General features: G+C 40.3%; 1 protein-coding gene across 1 annotated transcript in view; it reads left to right on the forward strand.

The window, feature by feature from the left end:
* Window positions 1-299: 299 nt before the first annotated feature.
* Window positions 300-21,582, forward strand: part of PRIM2 (DNA primase subunit 2) — a 130,985-nt gene continuing 109,702 nt past the window's right edge. The window contains exons 1-5 of the mRNA XM_054063146.1: window positions 300-356; window positions 1,651-1,824; window positions 2,459-2,562; window positions 2,879-2,958; window positions 7,655-7,775. Coding sequence (XP_053919121.1) covers window positions 1,668-1,824; window positions 2,459-2,562; window positions 2,879-2,958; window positions 7,655-7,775 — 462 coding nt within the window. The 5' untranslated portion in view covers window positions 300-356; window positions 1,651-1,667. The remainder of the gene's footprint in view (window positions 357-1,650; window positions 1,825-2,458; window positions 2,563-2,878; window positions 2,959-7,654; window positions 7,776-21,582) is intronic.

The following is a 21,582-nucleotide window of genomic DNA, read 5'->3' on the forward strand; positions in this document are numbered from 1 at the left end:
CTCATCCTGTACTGAAAACGGGGTTGTCCCGACCCAGGTGTAGGATATTGCACTTGGCCTCGTTGAACCTCAAGAGATTCCCACAACCCCACTCCTCCAGCCTGTCTGGGAATCTGAGTAGGGCGGGTCGGGCACCACAGAGCTCTCAGGGGGCTAGAGTGGCCGCCGCACACGCACGTCCGAAGCCTGCGCCGCCATGTTGGCTGTGGGCACCAGCCCCCGCCGGGGTGGGAGCGAGGGGAGGCGGGGCGCAGCGGCGGGAGAGGGGCAGGGCGGAAGTGAGCGTGGCGCGGCGGAAGTGGGTGGGGCGGGCCGAGCGCGGGAAACTGGGGCGCTCTGGCCGTGCGCGGCTGCAGGTGGGGGATCTCCGGGAGGGGAGGGCGATGGGAAGCAAGAGGGAGCGGTTCTTCGGGAATGGGAAGTGATGGGAGCCTGGGGGGGGGCTTCCCTGATAGTTGTGGGGCGATGAGAACGAGAGGGGGTTTCTCTGGGTTGGGGAGGGCTGGATACTGAAAATGCTACCGAATAAACTCTCGTTTAAGACTCCTTTTGGGGTATTAGAAAGCAAGCACTTTTTATTAGGCCTGGGCAACACCAGGCAGTGATCTCTGTCAATCACGGGTAATGAAACAAATGCTGTTACAGAATGTATTTCTCACTTACATGCATATGGATAAATTTTTCCGGAAATCATATGCATATTCTGTTACTTGCCAAGGCTTAGTTTTAATAAACGTAATTCTGAACTTCACAACAGTCAAACCTCTTGCTAATTTGGAGCTTTGGAGCCAGCTCTCTATCTGAGCTCTCCCACTGGATCAGGCTGCCCAAGGCTCCATCCAATCTGGCCTTGAACACCTCCAGGGATGGGGCAGCCACAGCTTCCCTGGGCAACCTGTGCCAGTGCCTCACCACTCTCAAGGCGAAGAAATTCTTCCTGATGTCTAGTATAAATCTGCCCCTCTCCAATTTATGCCCATCATCCCTTGTCCTATCACCACAAGCCTTTGTAAACGTTCCCTCCCCAGCTTTCCTATAGGCCTCCTTCAGGTACTGGAAGGTCGCTGTAAGGTCTCCTGGGAGCCTTCTCTTCTTCATGCATACAGGTGATTACAGAATAAGATACATCTGTTCAGCTCAGATCATACTGGACAAAAAGCATTAGCATTTCCAAAATGATGAACGGTGTCTGGAGAAACACTGTTTGAAAGAAAACACTGGCACAGGTTGCCGAGGAAAGTTGTGGCTGCCCCATCCCTGGAGGTGCCCAAGGCTGGGTTGGATGGGGCCTCAGGCAGCCTGATCTAGTGAGAGGTGTCCCTGCCCGTGGCAGGGGGTTGGAACTAGATGATCTGTAAGGTCCCTTCCAAGCCAAACCATTCTATAATTCTATGAAAACATGCTATCAGTGGGACATTCTGTCTAACTTCCAAAAAAATACAATTACTCAGATGAAACTTAACTCCAGCTTAAGTAAAAGTTATTCCACTTCTTGTGCAGTAACTACTTCTTGTCTCGGTGTGGGGAGGGCTGCTATGGGAGCGAGGGGGATGGATCTCTCTGGGAGGAGAGGGGCTTCATCTGTGGCCACTGCCAGCTTTTCTCCCTCATGCTGCCTGTGTTGTGGCTGAGCACCTGTGTCATCCTCAGGCCCATCACTGGTGGAGATGGAGTTCTCCAGTAGCCGAGCAAGGCTGAAGCATTCCTGGCTGGCGGGAGACCGGCGGCATCAGTATCCTCACAGCCTGCAGTTCTACGTGGACCCCCCCACGGAAAACATCTCACTGGTGGAGTTTGAGAGCTTTGCCATCGACCGCCTGAGGCGTGAGTAGTGTTCTCTGTCCCCCCATCCATGTCCCCTCCTCCCCTCCTTTCCAAGGTTTTGATTCTTCCTGTCATGGATGTGTGTAATTTGGGCAGGCTTTGATGCTCTTCTGTCTGTTATTAAGGTGAACTGTCTGCCTGTTCTTGCTGAAATGAGCCCCCTTTAAAGAAAAGCTTTAGCTATTTGAGAGAGCTGTGAGTGGTGCACAGCAGCCAGGACTGTATAGTTTGGTTTACACTGGTGTTTTTTCTGAGCACGTTTCATTTTCTAGGTGTTGTGACATATTTAATGTCTCTCAGTAAAGCAGTTTGGACCCCTGTGGTGGGAGAAAAGGATCCCTGAACTCCTGAAAAACAGTGAATCCAAGGTTTCTGTCCTTACAGGGGAAATCGGTGTTTGGAGACTGATCCATCAGTTAGCCGTTCCATTTCCCTGTTGACTGTATGGATCCTGGAGCTGGGCAAACTGTTCAGGACTTGTGGGCCACACCTTATCCCCCAGATTTCCTACCTTTTTTCTCCTCAGACCACTAAAAGCAATTCCCTTGGCCATGCCACAGTTTGTACATGTCTCTCAGCACGTTTGTGCTATGTGTGGTCTCTAACACAGACTTATTCTTTTTTTTTTCCCTAGTGCTCAAAGTAGTTGAAAGCCTTGGTGTGACCTATGCAAGAGGGAACGATTCATACAAAGCTAAGCTGGAGGCTGAGCTCCGGAAACTCAAATTTCCCTACAAAGTAAGTAAAAAAGAAAAAAAGAGAAATCTCTTGTGCTTTTATTTTCTTTGCAATTTTCTAGAATTCTGAATAAAAGTAGAGGTGAGGAAATACTATTCCTAAAACTTAAATTCTGTCATTTTGTCAGAGATGTAGTTCTTCTTTGAGAGTATATAAGTCTTTCTCTTTAGGACCATCCCCTTCTTTAGTAGTCTTGCATTTATTGTTTTAAAGATGACTATTGATGCACTGTGGAACAGCAATGATAAATTGAATGTGGATTTTTAATCTGGAAGAGATTATTTCTCTGGAATAATTTTAATAATATGTTCTGCAGGCTTTGGCAGAGGACGATTATGAGGCAAGACGAAAAGACCATATCTCTCATTTCATATTACGCCTTGCTTACTGTCAGACGTAAGTACTTTTTGGATTATGCTCTACTCTTGTTATTAATTTTAAATGTATACAGATACTACATTGCTTTATTATAGACATTACAGCTATTTTAGAGTTGCATGTCTAGTAAGTAGGTAGGCTCAGACAGAGATTTTTTTTGCTAGGAACCTGACTTCAACCTGAACTGTCGGGCATGCTACGTGATTGATAGTTTAACTTAAACTGTTGACTACTTGTCAAGGACCTGACTATGTAAATAGGCTTCGTATTGTTGTCTAAAGAGAGAGCCTTGTTTCTGGCAAACTAAAAATGCCATCTGAGTTTGAGGTTTCCTCTAGCGATTCTGCTTTTCGTCCAAATTCATTGCCTTGGATGGTTCACTGCAATTTTTTTGTCATGTGAAATCTGAAGTACAAAGTTTGTCTTGTCAAAGGTATTCTTTTTGCTTCAGCAGTAGTTTTTGGATAAAATTATAGAGGTTGTCAGTGCTTTGTTATTCATCAGTGTGAACTCCTGACTCTTTGCCATTGCAGTCTTTTTTTAGAATTAAAACTGGCAAATATGAAGTGTGTTCTGATTTGAATTGTTAATTAACTTGCCCTTTAAGTTGAAGTTTTGTTTGCTTAAGTGAGGTGAGTGTGGTAGAGTACATATTATGATACTGTGATACCTGACATGACTGAAGTGCTGCTGTGGATGGGTGGGTACAGATTCATAAGCAAGAACAAACTGGGAAAGTGAATGGGAGGGATTGTGCTCTAGGCAAAGATAGGCAGCTGGAAGGGATGGGGCTTTTCCTTGGAACAGGTCAGGAGGCTGCTGAGAGTTTAGGGCAAGTGTTGGAGAAGAGACCAAAGTGTGGCTAACAACATGGTAAGTGCCTACTACTGACCATCTGATAAGATAGGAAGTAGCAGAGGCCTCAAGGTCTCCACGTGGAGGAAATCTCACTGTGACAGGCTCTGGGTGACTTAAACCACTCTGATATCTTCTGGATTATTCCCATCTGATCATGTTGCCCTTACAAAAGACATCTGGGCTGTAATGAAGACAGTTTGTTGATGTATGTAATCGATGAGCCAGCTGGATCTGTGATGTATGTACAATGAGGAACAGGTTGTGGGTGTCGAGGTCAATAGCAGCCTTCACTGCAGTGACTCTGATAGTATAGTTTAGAGCCCTAAAAGAAGGGAGTGAGTTGAACAACAGAATGACAATTGAAATCCCTGCTGCCCTTCTCTATTCTACGTGTACTATTTGTGACTATGAATAACAAACGTAATATTCAGTTCTTTCTAAAGCTTATGTTGTATATGTTGTTGTAAACTCCGTTAGTCATACTGGTCCTGCTGATTTTTACAAGAAAACATCTTGCATTACCTGTATTACTAGTTTCTACCAGAATGCCCTAAAATGCAGTACCCTTAAATATCCTGGTACTAAAAAGCCCCTGAAAACTTAGTGTTTCTTATTATGCAGCTAGTGGCATTTTGAATAGTCAGTTTGGTTTCCCTTGCTGTTTGCATGAGGGCGTATTTGACTGCAGTGCTTGCTTAGGAAATAAATGAGAGATATGTCTCAAACCCTGTGTTTCAGGGCAATATCATAAGAGTTAGGCTGTAGGCAAGGCAGAGGTGGGCAGCTTGTTGAAGGTGAGCCACTGTGCAGAAATTAATACAATCTGTTCCAGGCCACAGAATCAGCAATAAAGAGCCTGTCTTTGTTAGGGGCAAAGACCCCTTAATAGGGAGGAAGGTCCTTGGATAGAGCTCCAGGGCACTCTTTAAACTACTTACAAATGTATTTTTGTGTTCCCATTTATATACAGACAGTTTGATGCAGCATGTCAACCAAGCAGCTTGATAATCAGTTTCCACTTAAACTAGCTTTTGTGTTTCTTTGAAAAGATGGACTTAATGCTTACTCGTAAAATGGAAAATAGCATTTTAAGCACTGTCCCCAGCATTTTTCATTCTATCTTGAAAAGAAGCTATTTCAGGGATGAGATATTTCTGTGCTCTAAAACAGGCACCTTCCTCAAAACACCACCTTCTTACATTTTCAGTTGACCAACAGTGCCACCCAGGGGTACAAGTTTACATCAGCTTTTTTGTGTAGTCTACATCTGTCCTCACTTATAGATTGGATTGTTTTGCTTTGGTTTTTGCATGCTCTGAAATGCCCAGCTCCACCATGCTTGTCAGTTAAATTTGTAAAGTAATCTCATCTCTTGGCTGTCCTTCTGCCTTCTGAAATCCAAGACTTTAAAGCTTATTCCCATCTACTGTTCTAAGATATGGCATGTACAGTCTTGAGGGAACAGTCTCATCCATACTCTTCTTTCAGACCTCTTGTCGGAACCAGGAAATAGTATAATCTTGTTTAATTCACTTTCATGGCAAACACAGCTTTAAAGAGAATTTTACTTGCCTGTTGGCCACGACAATGCATTTCTACTTCTCTTTTGCATCTCTCTTCACGTTTTCAGATTAGCCATGAAGAATCTTGGAAGTCACAGGAGCATAATCTTCACTTTTCTTATAGATAAGATAGAAGAAGATAATTCTTGCCTCTCCTCTGAATGTGAAACTCCCCGTTCTGTTCAGGAAACTTTGAAACATACTTTTGTGCCCTTTTTTTGTTTGTCATCTGTGTCGCGAAACAGAGACCCACATTCTTTATCAAACTTAGCAAGGCCTTTTCTCTACTTCTGCAGGTTATTTTATGTGATAAATTAGATTTGTGTGCTGAAATTGCTGCCTCTTACATTGCCTGGCGTTTACTCCTGTGTGCTTTCTGTAGTCATGTTCTCCATGCTGGCTACCTATAAACTCTGAGGAATTAACGTAATCTCTAAGGAATCTTCTCATGTTGGTTGTCAAGTAAAAGAGAGCTCTGGCCCACACTCAGGCTTTTCGCAAGTTAATGTTAAGTTGTTGGTAACTGAACTTTAATTGTCTTATATTCCAGAGTGAGGAGCCTTTTCACGTCTTTTTAAAGTACTTCTGTCTTGATGCGTCATAAGAAATATGCTGGTTCAGTTTAGAAATGATGTAAAATTTTCTGAAGCCATAAGGAAAAAGTGAACATAAATAATGCCGTAATGGTGACGTTCCTAGGGAAGTCAGTTTTAAAGTATGTGCTGGACACATACGGTAACATAAGCCAGTTTATCAGCTGGTTTGTCAGCTGGAGGAAGAATCCAGGTAGGTATGTGTATTTTATGAGAGATAACAGAAATACTTTCTGTTTTGGTAAGCTAAACGTGAAGACGAGATTACAGTCGTAGATCCTGAAGGAACCAAAGAACAAGAGGCTGGCTGGCCGCCAAAGTAACTATTTTTTTTTTGGCTTAGGAAACAAATGCAGTGTAAAGCTGGTGAATTAGGAAAAGAGTAAAATTGTCACATTCTAGGATTTTGTTACTATCCAAGACAATCACAGAACTGCAGAAGATCAATTGTAAAGGCATTAACTTCCCTTTAAAGTTCCACAGATTATTAATACATCCCAAGCACCGAAACTGTCTGCAGGGTTATACTTGACAAAGCACCTTAACAGAGCCCTTCCGTCTGGAATTATAATTGGAATAATAATTACTTTTCTCCAAGCCGTATTTCAAGCAGAGGTTTTGTCAACAAAATCACTAAAACTCTGTTTTAATTTGCTGGTCTCCTATGGGAGAACATGTTTAAATATTGCAGGAAGAACACGTAAGACTGCAGTATTTCTGTGCTCTGTGAATTGTCATGGCAGTAGCCCAGAGTGTAGCTTTTGGAACAGTTTGAAAGAATGCTCAGTGATAGCGAGATACGGTGTCATCTGCATTCTGTGCTTGTAGGTACAGGGTGGCTTTTGTTACTAGTATTTAGCTACCTACTTGTTATAGCTTTGAGTAATGTACTGATGCCTGGAAATCTAAGTGTTGAGGAAAAAGTGATATGAGTACTTAGAGACTGGCTTCAGTGTTGTTTTTCTTTTGTGCTGTCTATTGACTCCTGTCCCTGTGTTCTTATTTATTCTCCTACTTGCTCACCTGCAGTTGCTAAACCCCTTTTGCGCTTTTGTCTAAGTGCTAAATGTTCTATTTGTGTTCCTCACTCAAGTTCATTTTCTCTTATATTCCTTTTGCCTGCTTCCAGGCTATTTGCTGCCTAGCATAGAGCGCTGTTGTTATAGTATCTGAGATGTACATGTGTTCCTTCAGCTGGAAATGGCCCAAAAGTGAGAATTAGAAGAAGCAGGCTTCATTATGTATTTGCCTCATCAGATTAATTGTGACTTTACTTGCTCAGTGAAGAAATATTGTGCCATGCTGCAGACAAAATGCTGTCCTTTAAAAGGTAAATGTTATCTGGACTTGGTTATTTTTATCTAAGCCAAGTAAGAAATGGTGAGTACTGTTTAAAAGATGCCAACAGTTTTCATACCCACAGCACAATTTTTAATGTTGAGATTTACCTCTGTTCTTTCAGAACACCTCCAGTCATGCCTTTTTGTGTATTGCCTCTTCCTAAGTCTTTTCTGATTGAGTGCTCCTTCCTGAAGGTTTCCTAACTTCTCTTCCAAGCTCCTCAGTTTGTGGGTCGCACACCAAATGGTGTTACGTTAAATGCTGTATTCACTAGGTTCGACATCTAGTTTATTGAAAAAGAGAGAATGCATAATTAGAAAACGTGGGGTTTTTTTTTTTTTTTTGATTATTTCTTTGCAGCGAGGATCTCAGGCGTTGGTTTCTTCAACAAGAAATGGATCTCTTGCGATATCGCTTCAATCAACTAACTGACTCTTTAAGACAGAAATTTCTGGAACATGTTAACTTATCCTTTGAAGCTGTAAGTATGTGACTTTCTGTATTTGTGCTATGTTGCATGTGCCTATTTTTTTAACAGCCTCATTGAGATAGTTTTAGTAATTCTGTTTAAAAAATAAAAATGCAGTTCTGAACTTTGGGAATAGTGTCCACGCCACAGTAATGAGGATTAAGTGATGTAATTTTGTGCTGCAACAAGAGAAGCTCAGTCTGCTTCAGTTAACCAACACTTAACTGAAAAAAGGTGTGATTACAAAGGTAAGTTAACGGTTTATGGAATCTGATAGGAGGTGTTTTTTAATCAAGATTCTGGATGGGTTAGATCTAGTCTATGTTTGTCAGATACAGCATTTCTATGTCTCATTGGTTCATCAGGGCAAGTAACACTCAGGTCAGAATTGCCTTGTGTTCTTTTACATGTAAGTGATGAATTATGTGATAAATCACCTTAAAGGTTTCAGTGTTAAGAAAGCAATGGCTGTGTTTGATTCTAACATGAAGTGCGCGTGCAATCCATTCACACCAGATGACTGGAAAATAGTTCTGGCCAACATATGTCTTTATTTGTGCACTTTGCTCTAAAACCTTTGCAATCTACTAACTGCTTTTAAGATCCTGGCTTCTTGCTAGAGTAGAATCATAGAATAATTTGGGTTGGAAGGGAGACACTGATGAGGAATATTTGATATTTTGCTGTTGATACTTAGGAGTTTGAAAAATCTCAATGGGCTTAGCTTCTGAGAGGATGTATTCAACATCTCTGACAATAATCTGCTTCAGCTTTTAATTTTTGCCCAGAATTTGACACAGCAGTGAAACTATTTTCTTTCAGTTAAATCATTCTGTGTAGTGTAATGAGTGTTGGGCTCTTAATTGGAACACCAAACCTCAACTTTTTTTGGGGGGGCAGTCGGAAGGAAAGGTGAGTTAATGAAGTTCTGTTTTGCCTGGAAATAGTACAAAAATAATACAACCTGGTGTGCTTTATATTATCTGAGACCAGTAGTCTTGACTACTTAATTTCTATAATTTATTTTCTGATTTATTTTCTGAACTTCTTTAAAGCTGTTGGTATGGCATTAGAAAAGAAATGATTTAAAATTTGTGATGTTCAGACACTTAAATATTTTAGATATCTTTTTAAAAATTAAAATACATTCAATTTTGAAGGTGATTTCTATCTTAACAGTCATTCATATACATTTCAGGAATAACGTCCCCCTCAAAATTACTATATTGTAAACTTAAACAATTCAGAGTTTAGCCTGTGTTTTCTCTGAAAGAAGTTGAGGTTGAGCCATGGTGTCAAAGGTGACACTTACAATACGGCCTCCTTTCCAGTGCATAGAAAGGCATTGAAGAAAGTGAACTTTTTGTGTTTTCCTGGGAGTGGTGAGGCTTGCCCTGGGAGGTGTTAGGCTTGGCTGTGAGCAGCGTTTGTTATGTGATGCTTCTACAGTAATAACTACTAGGAAATAATATTTTGACAGAATATTATTGTAGGTTTTTACTAGCTCATTTAAAACATAATTTTCTTAGAGCAGTGTCGTCTAATTGCTGGCAAGTTGTGGGGCATTTCTCTTGCTGTTACCTGTTCCCTGGGAAAATGGCAATTTGAATAGCGTTTGCTTCATGTTGCTGTAGTTAAAATCCTGCTGTCTTGCAAAAAAACCCATGTAGTTGTTCAGTTTAGTGCATTGAACTTAAGGGAACATTTCTGTTCTGTAATTCTGTAGTTCTCTTGTTCAGTAGACTTTATTTTTATCTATATTTGACACTTCAATTTCTGGACTTCATTCTGTAATCTTTATGTAATGTTTTATGTTATATTTTTATGTGATGCTTCATAGGTGGCTTCCTGTATGTATCCACCAAATTTGGGGGAACTACTTCAGGGAGAAGAGGCTGAAAGATTGGTTAATAGTCTTCCCTCAAAACTAAGGTTGCTCTTTTTTTAAAGAAGAAAACCACCACACGGGGATCCATGACTCACTTCTTTTTCACCTGGTCGTATATGTTTATGTTAATTTAGCCTTCTGTTTTTTTGTCAGCCTTTGAATACGTTCAGATGTGAGTTTCCTGCTTTGATGTTTCCTTGTCCTGGAAGGAGAGAAGTGCTACATTGCCTTTCTTGACACTTTAGCATCCACACGTGTGATGGAGATTTTGCTGTATAATTGTTTCTCCTTTATCACGGAACAAGAAATACTAATCTGCTCCCTGTTTTGATAGCTTACTTATTATTAATCTATACTTTAAGAGTATTTTCCCATTATATGTTGAATGGTTTTCTATCACAGTGAATCATGGAATGGTTCTGAAGTTACTTCAGAATGTTATTAGTCTATTCTATACTTTATATACTTAAAAAATTAAAAGGAAAGAAAAAAGGTTTTTAAGGGGCAATGCTGTCATCATCCAGAGAAATACTGAAGCTTTTTATGGATGGCATGTAATTTTCAGCTCTCAAGGCACATTAAGTAGTCTGTGTGCAATGTCAGTCACATAGAGAGCACAGGAAGTCCTTAAGCAGCACTTGAGAGAAGTAAATGCTGACATTTAAGGTGACAGAGCCCATCAAAGAGAATATGCAAACACAGGTGTGCAGTTGAGATTTACATTAATTTAGCAGATTAAAGCATTAAAATCTTGCTATAAATGAGTAATTACAGCAATGATGCCTGACAGTTTCTGGCAGTAAAAGCCACTAATATAGATTTTAAAGATATTTAAAGGGAAATACAGTGAATATTTTAAATATTATAGTCATTGAAGAAAATATTTTAATCTCAAATTAGGTTCTTCAGTATAGTAAGGAATTATATAAAGTAAATGGTTTTACAGTTAAGTGACACTTGGGTTTTAATGAGAGAGTCATTTTTCTTGCCACAAGCTGTGGGCATCTGGAATTTTCCTTTACTTAAGTTGGGAGTGCCTGAGTTTACTTCTGCTGGATTGCAATAACAAGACCTGTTTCGAGTCAGTTGACAGTATGCCCAAGCCCCTACTTGTCATATATCGGTGAGGCTGGTTGTCTATGGTTTTCCACATGCCCTGCTACCTATGCACTCCTCATTTGTCCCTGTTCCTACTCCAAGCTTTTAACTTGTCCTTCTCCCTTTTTTCTTGTAGCTGGTTATGCGTGCCCGTATCAGAAGCCCTTAAGAAACGACCGTACTTACGTTTTTTTGTTTTAATCGTACTTTTAGACCTTCATAGTGTGAGATAAATCCTCGTTTATCGATTAGACACTCTGATAACCTTTTTGATGTAAACAGAATATTTATGCTACCTACCACAAGGTGTTACTGAAAAGCTTTGAATGCATCCATGGGTTTGAGGAAAACTGCAAGGCATCTGGGTCATTACCATTCCTAGAAATTCCTGAATTAAAGTGTTGAGCTTCTATTGTTCATGTATTTGGTCTTATAGGACCTAACACTGGGGAAGTAAGCTGATAATCTGAAGCCATAAAAATTGAATAAATTTATTCTTTGCTCTGCATGCTGCTTATCTTTTCCTTGTCCTTCATGGCTGTGTCTGTACGTGTCATATGGCACAGTAAATCCTAGATCTTAGGTTGGATTTTTGCATGCTTCCGAGATATAAATTGGCACATCTCATATATTCTGCTTCTTTTAGCAGTTGTTTTAAAATATTTTGGAAAAGTGATGAGAGCATTCTCTTTAGAGCTTTATTTACACATTTTTTCCTCCTAATAGCTGCCAACTTGTGCCTTGTAGCATTAAAGGAAAAATTAGGTCAAAAGTTACCTCGTCATACTGGTATCTTAGCTTTGCTCAGTAGTTAGAAGTGAAGTCCCCTGGATTGGCAACTGACATGCCAGTTACTGTTAATTAGTATTTGGAGTAATTAAAAGGAAACTCTACTAGGTGAAGTCTAAATTATCTTTCTTTTCATTCCTTGCGATTAACTCAATTGTTAATTTCTCTAATTATTAACACATTTCTTTCCATGAATTTGACTTTTTCCCTACCTTTTTCTGAATCTTCTGTTCCCTTAAATGACAGTGAACAGAACTTGCCTCTTCACTGTCTTTTCATAAAACTTTTCATCTAGGAACTGTCACTTATCTAATTAATTTCTGGGCAAATGCCACATATTCTGAGGCCTTTAGCTTCTAGTTCCTGGAATAGGTCTGCCGTATTCTATCAGATGAGGAGAAGGCTGAGGTACTTAACAACTTTTTTGCCTCATTCTTCACCGATAACAGCTCTCCTCACCCCTCCTGGGTCATGGGACAGCAAGATGGTGACCAGGGGGGTAAACCCCCTCCCACCAGAGAGGAGGATCAGGTTCGTGACCACCTGAGGAACCTGAACATATGTAAGTCTATGGGACCTGATGAGATGCATCTCAGAGTACTGAGGGAATTGGCAGATGTGGTTGCCAAGCCACTCTCCATGATATTTGAAAAGTCATGGCAGCCAGAAGAAGTCGCTGGTGACTGGAAGAAGAGTAACGTTGTGTCCATTTTTAAAAAGGGTAGAAAAGACGATCCTGAGAACTACCAACCTGTCAGCCTCACCTCTTGTGCCTGGGAAGATCACGGAACAGATCATCCTAGAAGCTATTGCAAAGCACCTGGAGGATAGGGAAGTGATTAATTGTTGGGGTTGTTCAGCCCGGAGAAGAGATGTCGCAGAGGAGATCTTATAGCGACCTTTCAGTACATGAAGAGGGCCTACAGGAAAGCTGGAGAGTGGCTATTCATAAAAGCTTGTGGGGACAGAACGAATTGGAATGCGTATAAATTGGAGAGGGGCAGATTTAGACTGGACATTAGGAAGAATTTCTTCACCATGAGAGTGGTGAGACACTGGCACAGGTTGCCCAGGGAAGTTGTGGCTGCCCCATCTCTGGAGGTGTTCAAGGCCAGGTTGGATGGGGCCTTGGGCAGCCTGGTCTAGTGGGATGTCCCTTTCCATGGCAGGGGGGTTGGAACTGGATGATCTTTAAGGTCCCTTCCAACCCTAGCTATTCTATGATTCTACGATACTCATTTTGCTATTGTCTCTGGTTTCTCAAATCAGTCTAGCCCTCCTTCTCCCATCATAAAGTAACCCTCTGACTTATTCATCTCAGCATCTTGGTTCCTGCTTCCTGTGTACAAATCTCAGCAGAAACAATGTCCGATTTTGCTTTTAAATTCTGTGAGATTCTTCCATGCTGTAGTCTGCTTCAGTGAAATTGATAATGCGCTTAAGCTGTTCATAATCTTTCCACGGGATTTAAATTTTGAAGAAATTTTAACAACTCACTCTCTGTCTTGAAGTAATGAGCTCTCCTGCCAATATTGTGTTCAGTCTTCATCATTAAATTAACTCTACATACCAGTTAAAATGCTTACTTTTCCTTTGTCCTGACTTCAGCTCCAGGTCCTTCTGGTGTTTCTCAGATACAGCTTTTTCTTCCTCTACTGAAACTACTTTCTAGTCTACTCAGTTATGCTTCTCTTTTCTTGTGGCTGTGGATGATTTGATTATTTTCTTTTAACTTAGCTGTTCTCTTTCTGTGATGAGGGCAATAGGATTCGGTTCTTCAAATTTTGTTCTTTTTGTGTGTGTGTGGTGTCACTGCACCTGTGGTCTCAACCCTTACCTGATAGTTAAAAATACTTTTTTGCTACTAGCTCTTTGTTTTCAATGTTTTGCCTTTCCCACTTTCTCTTTTAGATGTTCTCCTGGTAGCAAAGATGTACTTTTCCTTAGAACACCATTTACTCCTTGACACTGTCAGAAGTATTGTATCTCTTTTGAAGTCTTCAGTCTGAGTTTGTCTTTTGTTTGCTTTACCTTGCCTGATTTTAACTGTCCAAGACCCAGCACTTGTTCTTAGACAACATGTGAAAGATCGGGCCTTTCATCAGGTGCAGCTGAAGGTCTCTGTAGGTCAATGATAACATTTTGTGTTGATTTGGAAGAGACAGTGAACTTCCAGTTCCTTTCCACTTAGTCCTTGTGAAAGCTTGCCACAAAACTTGGTCATCTTAGCCAGTCAGACTTTGTCTCTCTCTGAGGGCTGTTTTAAGGGTCTCTGTTCTATTCCTGTGGACCAGGATGTTCTGTGATTGCTTTCAAAGTGCAATGTATTTCTTTTTTTGCCTTTGACTCTTTCAGTAGCACTTTGGAGATGACAGTTGTCTTATTTGCCTTGTGCATAGAAACTTTGCAGCTTTGCTTGCGCAATCCCCAGCACCTGTACATTCATGTCGCACAGTGGCAGTCATCATTCTGCTGCTTTTCTTTCCTTTTAACACTTTTTTCTGCAATGTCAAACGTAATTATGCCTTCCAGGAACGTGAGTCTGTTTCTTCTTGTTCTATCCACTAATTGAGAAAGCTGTGGGGTTTTTGTTTTCTTTTTCTATTTGCCTTCTACATATAAGATTAGTCCAATTTTGCTTTCTTATTTTTAGCCTTTCTTTGCATGTGGTGGTTTGTCATTTCTGTGTGTGTGTTTTACCATTTTTTTAATGGGGCAACATCTGTTTTTTAAGTGCAGTGTCAGCTAGTGAAAATATTCCAGCTGAACCATTACCAGTTCTAAGATGACATGCATATTAAATTCATGTATTCTTGCATTTCCCCTGCTGCCCCCAGGGGCACAATGTAGTGACTCTCAGAATGGAGATGAGGAGGTCTCACAACTGCTTTTATCAGTGCTGTTAGTCAGCTCTTCCTCTGTTGGCTCACAGGTAGAACCTTGCAGTGTCTCTGCTGAAATACAGCTTCAGTTTTAGATCCGATGCTCTTCTCTGATCCCTTTCTCTGGAGCCCTGGCAGTCTTCTCAGCCTTATGGTGTTTTAAACATGGAATCTGTTCCTGTTTTAATGGATGAGCTACTAATCAAGTTATACTATTTTAGTTTAAAATTAAATTATTGTGGGACTTGGCTTAATAAATCCTTCTGGTTTTAAGTTAAATTCTTCCATGCATGACTTTTCCAATTGTTCTTGCACCTCGGTAATAGGAGGTTCAGTGGAACTGTTTGGTCATTTGCTTGTGAAAGCGCCTTATGAGAGTGACTTTAAGGGCTTTTGGCACAATATGACACCTGCCTTTTTTCCCCATCCCTGAGGTCTGTTGCGCTGTCATAAAGGCAGGGAGATCGGATTAGTGTAGTTTGGTCTTTGACAGATCCAGATGGGCTGTTACTGGTCTCTTGTGTTTTTTCCAAAGTGCTATCAGATTCTTGGATATGTTGCTATACCTTCCAGGAATTTAACTCTGTATGCGGGTATGTGGAGTGGAATAGAATGGAAAGTTTTGTCCTAAATTTATTTTTCAGTGATGTTTGGTCATATTCTCAACTGTTCTGATTTCCTGTGATCCTTCCTTCATCTTACCTTCAGACTGTTCATTCCTTAAGGTAGACATATTTCCTCTTTGCTACTTCCACAACAAATGAAAATTAGTAGTTATTATCATATCTTTATCTGTGGTATAAGGATGATGTATAATTTAATTTAGATTCCCTGCAATGCCTCTGATCTGTGTTATCTTTCTGCACTGTGCAGAAGAAATAAACTTCAAAGTGTATTATATTTCTTGAATACATTTTTCAGTGTTGCTATTTCCTCTCCGCAGAGCATAAAAGATCCTGTTTAAATTATCTTAGAACTTCTTCACCTCTAAGAAGCCTCTTGGAATTTAAAAGACATGATGACTTTTATGACTTCTAGGTTAGATGCCTTATTTTTAGGTAACTGCCAATTGTTGCAAAATTAAACACCTTAATTTCTTTTTAATGCTGTTATAAAGAACATTATTGCAATAAAATGTTTTGGATCATAAATAAGGAAGGAACAGCAGATGGAAAAAGCCAGTTGGGGGAGCTAACGCTCTGTAGTGCGTCTGCCAGCATTTGAGAGGAAAGAATAAGAACTGCAAAATAAAAGGAAAAGGCAAAATACGTTAGTGGAGTTATTTTTTTTTTTCAATTGTACCTCTTTGATGTTGCGGTTGAAGTACTTTTTTAGCAGCTTTAAGCAATAGAAATTAAACTTCTTTTATTTCCATTTTTATGATCAGAGCACTCCTATGAGAGACTTTCTGATATCACTATTATGCTTTCTTCAAAAGCATTTATCTTGGTAGTGGGGCAGTTGTATAAATATTTGTAGGTTAGCTTCTTGAAAACTTGTTTTATGACTGCCTTTATTAGGTACAGAAGATCTAAAAGTCAGATTTGGATTAATGAGAATGGGACTAGTTTTTGTCCTTAATAAAGACAGTTACAGGTGAAAGAATATACTCAACATAGTGTCTGTCTATTAAAAGGCCATGACTATAATTATCCATTTTGATACCAGTTGTGTAAATAAATAAGTTCTTCTAACTGAGTTTGTGGCACTTCAGGAGCATGAAATATTTCTTCCTTTCCCAAGCAGGATGGGGAGAAATGCTTAGAGGTAGAAACTGTGTAGACCGTAATTTTACTGTGTGGAAACTTACGCCAAGCTAAACCCATAACTATGTCCAAGAAAGGTACAGTTTGCACTTGTGAAGGAGATGGTTCTTAATTTTATCTTAGTTTCCTGCTGCTTGAATCTTACATTCGTCCCTTTGCTTGGAAACCAATGATGCTTATCTTATAGGTGCCAGCAAAGGTCAGAAGTGATGCATATCTAAGTGGGAAGTAATATGTATTCTGCCACTTAGTTGCATGCTTGAAATCGTAATAAAAACAAAATTGCATGTGGAAAGGCTTAGGAGTAAATTTTTTGAAAATGCTACAGTCTGTTAAATAAGATGGTGAAACAGGTATATAATAAATAGCAGGTTACTCTTAACATAAAGTACTTAATCTCAAAGGAAGAAATTAATTTCTCAGTTTAATCATTTAAGTTTCAGAAGATGGGTTTAAGTGAAACCAAGTGGCAGCTTTGTCACAGAATTTGCCTGATCCTTTTTTAAAATTGTTTTCTGTTCTAGGTGAAGAAAAAACCAAACCGGTTGATGCCTGGGTTTATGGTTATCTCTTGTAAGAAAATCTTAGGGAGACCTCTTTCCTTAGAAGCATTAGCAGCACAGGAATCCAGTTCAACCACTACGTAGTACTCTTGAGGCCATGGTACTGCAGCCTGAGGATTTGGTAGTCCAGCTGGTAGGTCAGTTTGCAAACTAGTGTCTTTTGCACAGCAGTCTTACTAATTGGCTGCAATCCAAATTAATGGGGTTGTTTGCAAAGCAGCTTGAGTATTCTAGTGAACTAATATTGTGAAGCATCATAGAATGGTTTGAGCTGGAAGGGACTCTAAATATCATGTAGTTCCAACCCCCCTGCCATGGGCAGGGACACCTCCCACCAGACCAGGCTGCTGAAGGCCCCATCCAAAATGGCCTTGAACACCTCCAGGGATGGGGCAGCCATAACTTCCCTGGGCAACCTGTGCCAGAGCCTCACCACTCTCATGGTGAAGAAATTCCTCCTTGTGTCTAGTCTAAATCTTCCTCCCTCCAATTTATAGCCATTGCCCCTAGTCCTATCAGTCTGTGCCTTTGTAAGAAGTCCCTACCCAACTTTATTGTAGCCCCTTCAGGCTGCTATAAATTCTCCTCGGAGCCTTTTCTTCTCCAGGCTGGACAACCCCAACTCTCTCAGCCTGTCCTCATATGGAAGGTGCTCCAGCCCTCTGATCATCCTTGTAGCCCTCCTCTGAACCTGTTCCAACAGTTCCATCTCTTTCTTACATTGAGGATTCCAGAACTGGACACGGTACTCCAGATGAGGTCTCCCAAGAGAGGAATAGAGGGGCAGGATCCCTTCCCTCGCCCTGCTGGCCACGCTTCTTTGATGCAACCCAGGATACGGTTGGCGTTATGGGCTGCGAGCACACATTGCCGGCTCATGTTGAGCTTCTCATCAATGAGCACCCCCAAGTCCTTCTCTGCACGGCTGCTCTCAATCACATCATACCCCATCCCCTATTGAAACTCGCAGTTCGCATCTGCAGAGTGGCAAATTTCCTTGCAGGAGGGAGATGGGTAGATGGAGTGAGGTATGATTAATACATTTAGGATTTAATGTTTAAGGCTAGAAGCTATGCACGTGGAGGACAGATCGGTGATTAATGGCAGCCAGCATGGCTTCACCAGGGGCAAGTCCTGTCTGACCAACTTGGTGGCTTTCTATGATGGGGTAACTGCAGCAGTGGACAAGGGTAAACCAACAGATGTGATCTATCAGTGATTCTGCCCCTCTCTTCCTCTCTTGTGAGACCTCATCTGGAATACTGTGTCCAGTTCTGGAATCCTCAACGTAAGAAGGATATGGAGCTGTTGCAACAGGTCCAGAGGAGGGCTACAAAGATGATCAGAGGGCTGGAGCACCTTTCATACGAGGACAGGCTAAGAGAGTTGGGGTTGTTCAGCCTGGAGAAGAGAAGTCTCAGAGGAGACCTTATAGTGACCTTCCAGCACCTGAAGGGGCTACAGGAAAGCTGGAGAGGGGCTATTCATTAAGGCTTGTGGGGATAGGCCAGAGGGAATGGGTATAAACTGGAGAGGGGTAGATTTAGATTGGACATTAGGAGGAATTTCTTCACCATGACAGTGATGAGACACTAGCACATGTTGCCAAGGGAAGTTGTGGCTGCCCCATCCCTGGAGGTGTTCAAGGCCAGGTTGGATGGGGCCTTGGGCAGCCTGATCCAGTGGAATGTCCCTGCCCATGTCAGGGGGTTGGAACTGGATGATCTTTAAGGTCCCTTCCAACCCTAACTATTCTATGATTCGAAAATGAATTGTAGTATTCTCTTAAAGACTTTTAAATTAAGCTTGATTCACAGGAGAATAGACATGTATGTTAGAGGGAGAAGTGTTGGCTGGAAGGAAGGAGAACATGCACTTACCATTTTTCTATGCACTGGCAGGATGGATGCAAAGGGGTCTTTATTTGCCCTTCTCTGATGGTTTCTTGAACTATAAGCATGACTTTGCTATTAGTCGTGGTGAAAACTAGCATTTTGCTGCAGTAATTCTAGTTGCATGTATTTATTTGCACATATGGTGTTGGTGATGTTCTATAAAATTGTGGAATTAAGTAATAAAAGTGATCAAGAATATATAACTACTGGGGATGTCCCTTTTCACCTTCATAAACTTAATGAACAACAGTTTGTAAATGTTGTAAATGATGCAAAATGCTAATTAGAAGTCTTAATTTGGTAATCATCTCAGTTTGATTAGAAACAGATGCTGATTATCTGCAGAAATCTAAATTGACCCTTAGAAGATCGCTTGTATTTCTTAAAATCGACTTGTGTAACTGAAGTCAAACTAAACTACAAGCTGTACAGGTATTTATGTCCCCTTTAGTGCACTAGAGCGCTATGTTTATTACTAAACAGCTTTGTGTGGTTCACTGTTTGAGTTAACTAAGACCTTTTGAGTCCATGGTAAGGTTGAATCCTTCTTTACTGGGTACTATACTTGCTCTTTCTGGTTTCAAGTGCGCTGTCTTCCGGTTTTGAAAAAGTTATGTGATTTTAAATAGATATTGCAAAAAGCGCTGCAGTAAAAATGAGACAAAGAGTAAAAACATTCTTCCCCCTAATCTAGCTGAAACCAACCAGACACCATTTGGAATACAGCCTGAATCCTGAGGCAGATGTTCTGCTCTAACGATGGATTTCTAAAGTAATATGAAATGGCAGCTGTACCAGAAACGCAGCGGAGAATAGGTATCTTCTGCACCACGTTCTTCCCTTAATGACAGAAGAGGTGGGAAGGGTACCGACACTGCTTGTGTGATAATGTACTCTAGTGCTCAGTCGCCGACCAGATCACACTTGACTGCTGCTTATCTAATGGCTTGGAAATGATGAAAGAGTAGCGAGTTCTAACCTGATCCTTGTAGATCTTCAGTTCTTAGCAATCGGTAATTTTGGGTTCCTGGAAGATACTTAGTATAAACAAGGAGAATGTCATCATTAAGTGTCCTGTCTTCTTCTATAAATATTTTAAACATTCTTTTGGGGCGTAAAGGAAGAGGAAAATCGGGAAATCAGTAGTGTATTTTCAAAAATGATATCCATGTTTTATTAAAGAAGGAAATAAATTCTTGGATAATAAAGGTGTTAAGTTGTTTTGTAGTGGGTGAGGTTAAGGATGTTTCCAAAATGAATTAATCCTCATATAACAGTGAATACAGGAACTTTGAAAATGTTTATATTGTTTGTTAGTGCAGCAGCAGAAGGGCTGATAGGATGGGCAGGATGTAATTACACTGCAAATAGAATTTACTAATTGCTGGTTTGGATGTAAGCTTCATAAAATGGTGTGCAAACATTGAAATACTCTTCCCTACTCATCCTGTGACTGAATCTAGAAAAATGTTTGTTAACGAGTTTCTGTAAAATATTCTGAAATGAGCACCCTGATTTGTAAATGGAAGAAAACTTGTTGCCATATTTCTCGAGGATCTTCTTTTGGCTCCGTCATGTGTGGCAATTGAGAAGATTGACTACGAAATGATTGTTATGTCTGTTTTGTACTCTAAAATTGCAGTATAGCACGGTATTGAGAGACTGACACCATCTCTTTTGAGGAGTGTGTTGTGCTCTTTGGGTTCACTTTCTAAGTACATTAGTGACACATGCTCGTAAGTATCTGAAACTGAGTCTTGGAAAAGGAAAGGCCTTATGCGTTGAGTTCTTGTTCCTTGCTGGGACGCTTAGAAATAGCAAAATTCAGTAATTGTACCTGTATAGTACTATAATGTGTGCATGCATCTTTATTTCTTCATTAAAACAGAATAAGAATATAAAATTTATTTTGAAGTTTTTGGACTGCCTCACTGCCAGTGTTTGTTTAACCAAGACTTACATATTAAATTATTCATATTTTAATCTAAATTTATGTGTCTTTGTGTTTCCAGGACAATTCTGTGATTAAAAATCAATGAATAAACTGCACGTAGAAAGCAAGAAAACTAGAAATAACTCAACTTGTCCCAAACCCTTGCTTCCTTCCTTTCCTCTCATGCCTTCCCTTTATATGTCTTGATTTTTCGATTTTTTCTAAGTCTCAAAAACTTACGATGAAGTGTTGTATTGTTTCAAACTATAATATGTGACTCGCTGTCACTGAAAAGGGAAGATCCTTTTCCCGTTGTTATTATTCTTTGCTTGTGCAAAGCAAAGACCGGTGTGGTGCTAAGCAATTCCTGTTTATTAAATGGGCAACGAACTAAGGAGGCAAAACTAGTGAATTGTCTTTTGTGGGAAAAGCTGAATCAGTTCAGTGTGGAGGCCCAGATGAGAACCAGATGACGCCCCTAGAAGAGTTTTCTTGGTTAGTTAGCTTTTTTTCCTTTAAATCTTTTGAACCTCACAGTATTTTATCTAGTGAACATCATTGAACTCTGTCAAAAGTTGAAGAGGCTGTTTATCTTTCCCATCTTGATTAGAATCCTAAAAGCTCTACTTAATTGTGTGTAATTTTTAAATGATTACCGGAATATTTTCTTGTGGGTGTTCTTCTTTCTTCTCATTTTAGAGATGAAATTATTAAATGTACGAACTGTAAACAACTTACTAAAATAAAAAAAGAAAAGCAAAACCAAGAAAGCTTTTACAGCTTCCATGACCAAAGAAAAAGGAGGATGCATGTTTCATGATCCTTGGTATGCAGAGGTACAGGCATGACCTAACTGGAAGCCTCAGTCTAAGTTTAGATTACAAGTTTATTTTCATTGCATTGTGTCCTCAGTCAATTTTACACAATTTTATATGCAAATGGTGAAATCCTTAATGCCATTACAAGGAAATTTTTAATGTTTGGGGAAGGAAGTTTTACATGTGT

Source organism: Cuculus canorus, chromosome 3, assembly GCF_017976375.1.
Source record: "Cuculus canorus isolate bCucCan1 chromosome 3, bCucCan1.pri, whole genome shotgun sequence".
Taxonomy (NCBI): Eukaryota; Metazoa; Chordata; class Aves; order Cuculiformes; family Cuculidae; genus Cuculus; species Cuculus canorus.